This window comes from Diuraphis noxia, unplaced genomic scaffold (assembly GCF_037042655.1).
Source record: "Diuraphis noxia isolate RWA-SAM2 unplaced genomic scaffold, SU_Dnox_SAM2 contig0003, whole genome shotgun sequence".
NCBI lineage: Eukaryota > Metazoa > Arthropoda > Insecta > Hemiptera > Aphididae > Diuraphis > Diuraphis noxia.
In genome coordinates this window covers 15,203,308-15,214,968 of record NW_028301713.1, presented here as the reverse complement: position 1 = coordinate 15,214,968, position 11,661 = coordinate 15,203,308, and the positions used below count along the sequence as shown (strand labels likewise).

The 11,661-nt window shown below is 41.8% G+C and overlaps 1 protein-coding gene across 1 annotated transcript; it reads left to right on the top strand.

Moving 5' to 3' along the window:
- The first annotated feature begins 1,625 nt into the window (after nucleotides 1–1,625).
- LOC107163454 (uncharacterized) lies at nucleotides 1,626–11,151 on the top strand. The gene is made up of 3 exons (XM_015510899.2): nucleotides 1,626–2,259; nucleotides 2,773–3,867; nucleotides 6,770–11,151. Exons 2-3 carry the CDS (start codon nucleotides 2,784–2,786, stop codon nucleotides 7,984–7,986), a joined length of 2,301 nt encoding a protein of 766 aa, XP_015366385.1. The 5' UTR covers nucleotides 1,626–2,259; nucleotides 2,773–2,783; the 3' UTR covers nucleotides 7,987–11,151.
- The last annotated feature ends 510 nt before the right edge of the window (nucleotides 11,152–11,661 follow it).

Here is an 11,661-nt window from a genome sequence, read left to right as displayed (position 1 = left end):
GAGAATCATGATATAGGTAAATTTATTGTCTTGAATTTTTGGGATATTTAGATTTTTTTTAAATAAGCAAATGTGCTACTCGGAACTCGGAGGATCCGCACGAGAACTTCTGAAAACCTCATCGTTAATAATAATAATAATTATATAATAATATTTATTTTCGTTACAGCAATAATATCATTACTGTACACCATTATGTAGTTAGCGCCGGACGAGCTGCGCCGCAATTTATTTGCGTGCACGCATGTAGAGGCACTGTAGAAATACGATTGCGCGCCGCGGCCAGATTCTATTTTATTCGATATTTTTCTGGCAATGAAAATCGTTTTACGAGTTTTATCGTCGCGTTCTTAACAATAATATATTCGCGCGTTTTAAGAAGAGCGGTTTGCTGATGTTCCACCCACTCGCGTGACAAATTCACTACTAGTCGTCTTCTAATCAGTATTTTATTCATTCATCCGTTTTTCTAGCTATATCGGTGTAATGACAATAATTATCCAACACCAGAACAATTTTTAGCTTTATTCGTTTGCAACTTAGTCCCTCTCTGATAAATTTAAAAACAGTCTAGTACGTAGGTACAATGTTAATATTATACTCATATTTAACTCCAAAAATCTAATCAAGTTTGGTTTGTTTGTGCATTCATTAAGCTTAACCCATTGGAGTGCTACAGTTACGTAATTAGTTTAACTTGCAGGGTAAGTATAAACGATATCTTATGATATCTACCAACGTTTCGGGTTTTTAACTGAAATATAAATAATCAATAACTTTTTGAAAAAATCAAAAAACCTAACAATTTTTTTTAATAGAATTTATACCATTCTAAATTGTTGTAGGATAATTAAATTTTTATTCGAGTTGAAATCACCAAATAATTATTCCAAAATCAATAAGCAACGAACAGCACAAAAACGAACGTTCAATCTATATTAGGTGTAATTTCTATTACGAATTGGGGTTGGACGTTGACTAAAACGACTTGGACAAGCAATTACTATTTAAATTTAATGGGTCAAAAATATACTCGTCTCACCACCCACAACAAAACCAGTGTTGTCAGAAGGGTGGTACACCGAGTCCGACTTTTAATTATACCGGAATGTCGAAAACACGATAGTCCAGCGGCGGCGGCAGATGCGTTCCCGCCGAAAATCCGTCGGCGTTTCCCGCGCGCGCGACTGCCGACGAGCACGCAGCGCCGCCGCGGTGCGTAATCTCACCGGGAGAGTCGCGGCGTCACGGGCGGCAGACGTATCGCCGTACTCGCGTTGGTGGCGATGGCGGGGCGGTGGCGGTGCTCCACTGGATGACTGGCGGGCGGCGAGACGCAGAACGTTGCCGGCGCTCGCGCGCACGTACTGGATACGCGGCGCGCGCGCGCTCCCATCCTCGTGATGGATGGTGGGAATGAGCGGCGGCGGGCATTGTCAACAGACGGATCTGGCGGGCGGCTACGGGGCGGGGAGCACGCCGGCCGGCGTTTTTAGGCGGCGGCGGCTGGGGGGGCACAACCGCCGTGGCCGTGCGAGTGCGCGCGCCCGCCCGTTTCCGAGCGTGTGTGTGTGCGTGTGACTGTACCGCCGACACCTCGCCCCGGCCCCACGTCAGTCCATATACGGAGACGGTTTCGTACGCACTTCCATTGCCCGCGCGCAACACACGCACGTTCGTGTGTGCAGACCCACTACCGCCACCACCACCACCAAGACGGCGGTAGTAGTAGTAATAGTAGTAGTAGTAGTAGTGACGACGACCGCCGTCGCGTACAGTACTACAGTCTCATCCGCACCGGCGCCGGTAGTGAACGTGGTGCGCGTGGTCGTTACATCCGTAGTATCGTTTGAATGTAATTTCGTTGACATTTTTATAAATTGTTTTTTCGTCTTCTGATTTCGATCTGTACATCGATCTCGCGCGAGTTCCGTTCGAATAAAATAATCAATTACATTAAACTGTCGTGTTTTTTTCGATTTTCGTCCGGACGCTCCAGACGATATAGTTAAATAGACAATCCGTCGTCGTCGAGTTTAATATTTTGCTTTTCCCGTAGCTCTCGGAAAACGGACGACGGTCCTGCGAGGGAATTTTTCCCGGTTTTTTTTTCCGAAAGAGACTGCGGTTTTTACAATTTTATATACATTTTTTAAATTTTTTGGTACATCTCATCGTGCGTGCGTGCGCGTTGGCGACACGCCGAGTGACCGTCGAAAACGACCGGTGGGATTACGCGGACTAAAATCACGTTGCCGGGTAAGTGGTACAATATTTATTAATGATAACCTCCTTCTGACGACACTAATTGTATATGGTCGGTGAACGGCACGACTAACGAGCCCGCTAAGTCAAGATCGGCCGGTGGGTTTCCCGCCAGCCGGCGGCGGTTGGCGCGACCAACGTGGCGCGCGCGTTGGGCGTATGCCGGCCGGCGTCGGCACAGCGCCGGCGCGACGTTCGCACTTCACTTTCGCGCGCACCCGTTATCGAACCTTATTTTTCTTACAACATCGTTCCCCTGCACGACTAGACACCGTCGCGTCCGGGGGATCGTCACGACGGTATCTCGCAGGCCGCGTACCCCTCCGTGTCCCCCACGACTAGAATTTCAACGCGCCCCCTTCAACAATTTTCAAAAACGCTTTGCCGCCAACATCTACTAAATATTTTTTTTAAGATTCATTAAACTTTGTCGTCGTCGTCCTCCTTCCTATCACACTCGTTTGCACCCAAAAATGACCTACTGACCTATGTCTTAATTCGTCACAGGTGCCGCCAAAATGGTGAACCCGAGCACGGAATCCATACTAAACCAGATGACCAACCTGGCCATGGACATCGCCCTGGACTACGTGTTGCCCGCGTCGCCGATGAGCGACGTGTGCAAGAACGACTTATTCGATTTCGAACGGGACGTAGTCGTCGCGGCTGTTAGCGGTGGCGCGTCCGCCGGAGGCCTGCTAAACAGCTTGGTGGCTGGCACCGCGGGCACTGCTGGAGGCTGTTGCGGCCGGCCGCCCACCGACCTTTGCAAGAAAAACAGTTACATGGGCGCCGCGGGATGTGATTCGTGCGATGCGTGCCTGGCCAGGACCGCCGCGGCCGCTGTGGCCGCTGACCTCTATTCGCCCAGCAGCTGTACTGCTACAACCGTTGTCCCGTCGGTGTCTGCGTCCGCTTCACCGACATCGTCGACTGCCTCGTCTACGCCTTCATCGTCCGCCTCATCCACACCGTCGCAGCAGCCGACCGCCGAGACGACGATGGACATCAGTTGGTGCCAGTTCGACGGGTGCGAGTTCGACACGGCCGACAACAGTTACCTGGACATTTGCGATTGGATATTTTACGCCGACCGGTATGCGCTTACAGACGAAAACCGCGAGAAGGTGCAGAAAGCGTTCCAGATGGTGCCACCCGGTGAGGTGACCGGTTACGTGGCCGAACCTGCGGCCAAGCACTTCAAGAGGAACAACGACAACTCGGCCCAGGCGTGCGCGGCGTTGGACGTCGGCGATTCCCCGGCCGTGGCCGCGGTAGCTGCAGCCGCCGCGGCGGCAGCGATCGTTGGCGGCGTGACCATCAAGTCAGAGCCAGACGATGGCGACGACTACTTGTGGACCAGCGACAACCACTTGCTACCGATCATACTCAAGGCGGAACCCAACGCTGACATACTACAGATCACCGAACTGGACCACAGTTACTTACAGACGCCCACCCACCACCACGGTGGCAACAGCGGCGGCGGCTGCGGTTCGAACAGTTCGTCGACGGTCGTGTCGCCCACCAAACACCACCCCAACCACTTGGTGGACATGCTCGGACTCGTGACTCCACCCCCATCCCGTTCGCAGTCTTCCGGTGAGTACCCATAATCATAGTTATTGAATAAAAATAAATAGGTAATATTTGACAAATTGGTTTTTTGTAACTAAAGATTTTAATTTTTCTCATCGCGTTGCGCAACATGCGTGCCAGCGCTGGCGAGACACGATGGTACGGTGACGACGATTGCGCGCGCATCGTCGTCGTCCGCTCGCCTTAGGGGGGAAACGCGCGGGAAACAGTGGCCTAGTTCAAGGCCCATCGTCTCCACTCAGCGGTTTCGTTTAATTTCGTTTTTATTCCCCTCCTTGACACAACGTTTACTTCCAATGCGTCGACGACCACGACCACGGACCAGATTACACTACTCGATGGAGGTGGTCGTGGTCGTCTGCTGTTCTTTTTTATCAGTCGTAAATCCCGCACGCCGGGTGTTCCACGAAGAAGACTTGTTAAATAATAATAATATTATATTATTTCATATTAATTGATAATATTAATATCATAATCGTCCGCCGTCACGAGGTTCATCCGCTATCGACAAACGACCGATAGAGAGTTGTGTATTTTCGTCTCGGGCCTGCCCCAATCCGTTTGCGGACGTCCGCCCGCAGTAAAATAGATATTCGTTGTCAGACTTTTATCGTATTATTACCGTGTTATCGTAATAATATTGTCCGGTCGTCGTCGGTTATTTTCCCTCTCAAAATAACCAGTGACGTTATTAACTTTTTTTTTTTATAATTTACGCTATCGCTTCCCTCCGACCGCACCACCGTTCATCGGTGTTGGTGCACATTTCCAACGCGTCTTTTTCGTGTCTTGTCGTTTCTGTCTTCGTCGTCGTTGCCGTTGTTGTTGTTGTTTTTGTTGACGATATCTGATCCGTTCAATGCGCAGTATTCGGGGGGTGGTGGTGTAAATGACGATGTAGTTTTTATTTTTTTCACTCCACACTGTGTTTATACCATTCTGTGAATCGATTGGTCACATATCATTATTATTATTATTTATAAAAAAAAGTGCGCGCGTGCAAACGATAATCAATAACGAAATGGCAATAATAAACACAAATCGATTCTATTTTTGGACGTAAAAAACTCGCAGTGTCTTCTATCTGATAAAAAATTCCAAACACATCTCTCGCAGCTCATTATTTATTTTTTTTAATTTTAAATAACCGTCAGATTTCTCCGTATTTGCTCTCCCGCACCGCTGCCCGGGCCACCGTGTTGGTGTTGGTATGCGCGCGAATAATAATAGCGTTTCACTTTTGACAAAATAATTCATCTCCCGAAATAAGTACTAATGTTACTACTTCACGTATTTTTCGATTGCTAAATATATCCACCTACTAGGTATTAGAAATGCACGTTAATGATTTTACAAAATCTTTAATAAGTACATTATCGTTGATATTTCTTATTTTTAATTGAATATTATTTGTTCAATTAAAATTAATGACTGTGTGTTAATACCCGTCGAGCATTCATAAATTTAGAACATAAATACTGATAGTCACTAAATAACGTCTTATATTTCCAATTTTAAATTTCCCATATTGAGAACGAGAATACCGATTCCTATTTTTAATTACACACGTTGTTACATAATAGTACGCTAAATAAGTTACGGCCTAGGTATTATTTTAAATGTGTCGAATTATACGTTTCGTGTTCCTAACTTTTTGTGTTTTTAATGGCTATTGACTATTTCGATAAAAACGTTTCATGACTTGTTCTAAATAAGACGATAACCAATAACACAATTTTTCTTCGTATCTGACCCGTCGCATGTTAGAATTGGTTTTTGTCGCATTTTTCATTTTACTTCCGTGTATTCGTATAATAATCAGATTAATGTAAAATGTAATCATACGTAATTATTGTCGTTCTGGCAGCGGTGGTGGAAGCAGCAGTTATTTTACGTAAAAGTAAGAGTGTTCTGGTTTGCTGCGGCGGCGGCTTCCCCACCTATCGCGTGCGGGGGAAAGTGATAAATGATAATGTTCCGACGACGGCGGCAATGTTAACTTCTACGTTTATTAATAGTAACGGAATCGTAGTGGTTTTTTCCTTGGTCGGATGGTAAATTAATAATATTATTATTATTTTTAATATCCCTCTGCCCCGTGGGTGGAGGGGAAATTAATAATAAATATTATCATAATACCCATAATAGACGAATACGGTGTTGTCATCACTGATTGTCGGCGGCGACGGTGACGCGTATCGATAACGTGTCTAAAAATACTATTACTACAAAACGGCGTCGGCTAGTGTGGTCGATGTGGGCAGGGGTTGTCCATGAGAGGAGGGTGTAGAGTATTTCGGGTTTACGGGCGATCGATATACGGGCGGCGTCGGCGGTCGTGGACTTGCCCTTGAACCCTAACCAGGGCCCCTCGCGGCGTGGTTAGTCGCGACGTGTCCTGTGCGCGCGCATCCGGCGGCACCGCCGTCGTTTTTCCCGGCAAGAGAGATTTTCCGCGCGCGCGAAAAACGCCGCCGCCGTCGCGGTGTAAACGCACCGATGTCGTCGTCCCACACACACCATTGAGGGCGGCCGCGCACGTTGGCGGGAATCGTCCGCGGCGGCGGCAATCTTCTCACACATGCATACCCGCGACCCTGACGTCACGGCCGCCGCCCGATCGATCTGCGCGCTCTCGGCGACGGTGTCGTCGACCCGCCCTTGAACGATTCCGCGACAGCCGACGGTTGCTTTTCCTCGCCGCTCTCACGCCGGCACCGTGAATTTTTAAAATTTAACTGTTTACCTCCGCGTCACACGTTATACCAACTCTGTGACGTATTATTATTATTATTATTAGGACAATTTTTGTTATTATTATTAGGTATTAAATAATTACAGATATATTTTGTTTTGTACATGTTATTAATGTTTGTTGGGTATTTTTTCCCGGTTTTTCTCGCAGAAGAAGAAGAGATCGACGTGGTCAATGACAGCTGGGACACGCCAGACACGCCTCGCAAGGGCGCCACCATGGCGGACATTATGAAACGCGGCATAGTCAAGAAGCGCGAACCACCCGTGACCAAGTGGAAGAGCACCGTCAAAAGGAAGCACAAGACCGCTGGTCAGTCGGCCACTGCAGTAGCCGTGGCCGCGGCGTACCCGATGCCCCCTCCGCCACCTAAGAAGTTGTGCGGTGGATTGTCGCTATTGGACCGATACAAGAAGGACAACACCAACTGGAAGGGCACGGTCATCAAAGAAGAACCCGTCATCAAGGAAGAGCCCTTGGACGACTACGGTTCGTCTGCTGGCGATGACCGCAGTGACGACGACGAGTACGACAGCCGACAGCGTCAGCGACGAAAACAGCGGCAACAACAAGTTCCGCTCACGATGACCATCAAATCAGAACCTTTGGACGAGGATGATGACCGTGAAGTCGGTGACGACGAGGACGAGGATTACGACATGGATGCGGACTTTGAGTCGCTGATGAAAAACGAACCGGATGACATATTCGAAGACGATTACGATGATTACGACGACGACCACGACATGGACTGGGAAAAAGTGTTGCGAGGTGCTTCGACGACGTCGAGTGGCGGCCGCAAGTCTTCCGGTGGTTCGTCGTCGTGCAGCTCGTCAACCACGGGCGGTGGCCGCAAAAAGAAGAAGAAGAAGAAAAAGAAGGCGACCGCGTCCGGGACGTCGAAGTCGTCATCGACCAAGCTACACAACCCCCACCAGTCCGGCGCTGGCAAGAAGATCAAGTACGAGAACGTCGGCGGTGGCGGTTACAGCTACAAGACCAAGCTAATGGACCCCGTCAAGAGGGCGCTGCACAACGACCTGGAGAAGTCGCGGCGCGTCGAGACCAGCATGCTGTTCATGAACCTCAGCATGCAGGTGTCGTACCTGGACGACAACCGCAAGATACCGTCCAAGCTGAGCATACTGCGCGGCGCCAAGCGGGAGTGCGACCTCATGATGCTGGACGAGCGGCGGCTGCTGTCCGAGAAGCACGTCATGCAGCAGAAACAGCGCATGCTCCGCGAGCGGCTGTTCGAGCTCCGGCGCGAGCACTACCATCGGCGGTACGGAAAGTCGAAACAAACATCATCATCATCATCCAACCACCTATCACACAACCAACAACAACAACAGAAACAGCATTAGTCGTCGCGGTGAGAACGCATCTTAATATTTCTAATATTAATATATTGTTATTATTATTATTCTTAAAACATTATCTTCTCGCCCGCTACACGAAGCAAACACAAACATTCAAACAAACAAATACACATATACACACACACACGATCTGCGCAATGCACTGCGTTCGTCCTGCGCGTCCTTTTATTATTTAATTATTATTTTTTTAATTTCGAAGAACGGTTGCTCAAATATATTTTTAAACATATATTAATTTATTATTATCATCAATTATTATTACAATAATAATAATTTTTACTCTTATTGTCGATACGTATCGTATATATATATATGTAGAGGTAGTTAGGTAGTTAGACCTGTGTGTGTGTTGTCGGTGTTACAATATTATGCTTATGTATAATAATATATATATATATATATATATAGATTTGAACACGCGCATCATACGAGTTTAATATTTTATGTACATACAAATATATATTAATATAATTAGGATAATATTTTGTATTATGATGACGATGACGTTTCGCCCTAGACGGACGAGTGAGTGACTCGCGCGGTAGAGTGTGTTGTGTCTTGTGTGTAATTGGTGTGTTTTTATATTTATGTTTTTTTTGAAATTCGCTGGAGTAGGTTTTGTTACATCTTAAATCACGGTTATGATGTTGGATACATAATATATTATATTGTTTTTATTTTTTTACAATCGGCGAACATCCGAACACAACAATAATAATAATATAAAGGCCGCGGGAGTGCGTCTTGTATAATATTATTATAATGACTGGCGAGTGCGTGTCCGTCGCAGTGGTAGGTTATGAGTACGGATTTTGGAAAAAAAAGAAAATGTGCCTGAAATATTATTTCATCGTAGTGTTCGTTTATTTTCATTTTTCGAATTCGAGTTTTCAACCACTGCGATTTCGTCGTCTCTCAATCCCCCCCCACCGCTCCCACGGAACTCTACTGTGTATAGTGTTGTTAGCAGATAATTCTTGTAAAATACGAATAATCAACATTTAATTTACTATATAATATATTATAATTATTTAATAATTGTGTAACACTTAGGATATTTGGTTTTTTTTCAAACGTATAGGCCTAACTGAATACTTTGAAAATTCAATATTTTATTATTTTTAAAAATCGTGAAATACATAAGTAAACAGAGCGTTTAAATGATATATGTTCACAATATGTTCCTATTGTACAGTTTTTTTTTTAATATATATGTATAAATATATATATATATATTTAAATATTTAATTGAGAACTTTTAGTTGTATAACATTTTTAACGTTACCCGTAATCGTAGACGATAAAATAAAATATAATTTTAAGTATATGAGTTAACTGTTAAGTCTACGAGGATATTATTACATGATGCTTCCCCTCCCCCACGTTTTTTTAATGCACAGTACAAAATAGATTAAGTATGATCTTAAAATGTTATAGTTGGTAGTATTGATAATTATTATTTTTTCTGATGTAGGTATACTATACTTGTTAGTTTTTTTTTTTTGTTACGTTTTACCTGATTTCGTTGCATTTCCAAGTTGTGTTTGCGCATTTTTCCTTTATTATTATTATTATTTTTATTTTTATTATTATTATTATTTCATTTTTTAAACATTTCTTTTTTTTTTGTTCACTAGACGGCACCTAATTTAAATGCACTTGTAAAAAAATAAATAAAATGTACGTAAAACAATATTATTATTATTATTTTTATTATTATTATTATTATTATTATGATTATTATTATTATTACAATTATTATTATTATTATTATGATTATTATTATTATTATTATTATATTATTATTATAAAGAAGTAATTTATAAAAGCGCTTATTTGTACATACAGATTTAAAATTAAACAAGGAATCCCCAAATCAAATAAAAAATGGTGAAAAGCTTTCATATTTTTAGATATAAATATACTCATGTATGTTATAAGTATACATACATACGTATTGAATTGTTCATGCGATTATTTATATAAATATTAATTATACCAGTGGAAGTAACAGGAGTGTTCATTAATATTAGGTTTTTGCTAAATAAAAAAAAAAAGTAAAGAAGTCATAGACATTTTTTAAATAAAAATTTTTCTCCTACGATACAATATTGTGATAAGTGCTGTTTTTTTTATAAAACCTTAAGACTTTATTTTAGTTTGTTAGGCCACGAAAAAGAATTTGTTTGTTTTTTCTCCAAAACAACACGTTTCTGCCGTAAAATAAACGTCCCTAAATTTTTGAAAAAACTTTCGTTTTTGGATTTTTTTTTAACTCTAGTCTCGAGTGCCATCCTCGTTCATGATATTTATATACACCTTCCCTCTTTTCATATATTACACGCGCGAAAGAGAGATATATTTTTTAAACGCTAACTCTTTATTGGTCGCACATATATTAATTATAATATATATTATAGGCAATTTGATATGATATTATATTATATAAAATATAAATACATAATATATTTGTATATTATAACTACGGATGAAAAAGTAAAATTTAGTGAGACTAATTTTGTATTAGATATTATTACTTTTAATAATTAAGGCTGAACGTGATTGTTAACCAAGTGCTGCAAACATTTTATTGGAAAATTAATAATAATATTATATGCCAATAATTAAAAAAAAAAAAATAAATACATTTTCATCTTAATATGCTAAGCCATACATTTTACCCTATTTATATTTATCGAAACGTAAGTTATGAACATATATAATATATATTTTTTATGTACAGTCTGTGGCATTAGCCTAGAAAGTTGTTAGACTTGCTTTTATCTGTTATAAATTAAGTTTGTTTTTTTTTTTTACTCTTAACTGAATATTGACTTCTTTTTATGATTAATTAATTTATAACGGTCGTATTTATTAAGAAAACCCATATGTACCTCTTTATCGTTTATACACAACAAATACAAAAATAAAACATTAGTGCATAATCAATTTTTTTAAAACGATGTAATATTTTAAAGAAACGATATTAATTGATATTTTAGAGTCTATGTTTTGTATTTTATTCATACTTATATTAGATAAAAAAAAGCAAAAATGAAAAAAAAACGTGAAAACTTTTGGCAATTTGTCTTGTTATATTGGAAAAAAATTGTAATCTGGAATGGAAAAAAAATTGGCGTGTAGCAAAAATCACACTTGTTTTTATTTATAATATTAATTATCATCGTCATCGCCGCTGTGGTCTTATTCACGTATCCTATGCATTCCTTTCAGTTCCCCACGCCCATATGCAATGAATGTCGAGTAACCTACACTTTCCGTTTAAATCAACCGAACAGAAAGTCAATACGTCGTTGTGTTTGAAACGTCCGTTGTAGGTATTATTCGCTGGAGTCTTCGACCAGGTAAGTTTATGATCGTACAGCACTTTCTTGTATAACAATAATATAACTACAGGAAAGATCATTCAGTCTTATTAAAAAATGGATCGTTAACAGGGCAAGAGTGGTCCTGAAACACAGTTACATTGCACATCTCGTCAAGACTCGCACTTGAGGTTGATAAACGATTATTATTATGGTTTTAAATTACACAGGTAAAATGTATATAACAAAATTGTTTACCGCTCTGTTGTACATCTAAGGTATCATTAAAGTGTATCTGACTAGGTCATAATACATTTGTATAATAGATGTGTAT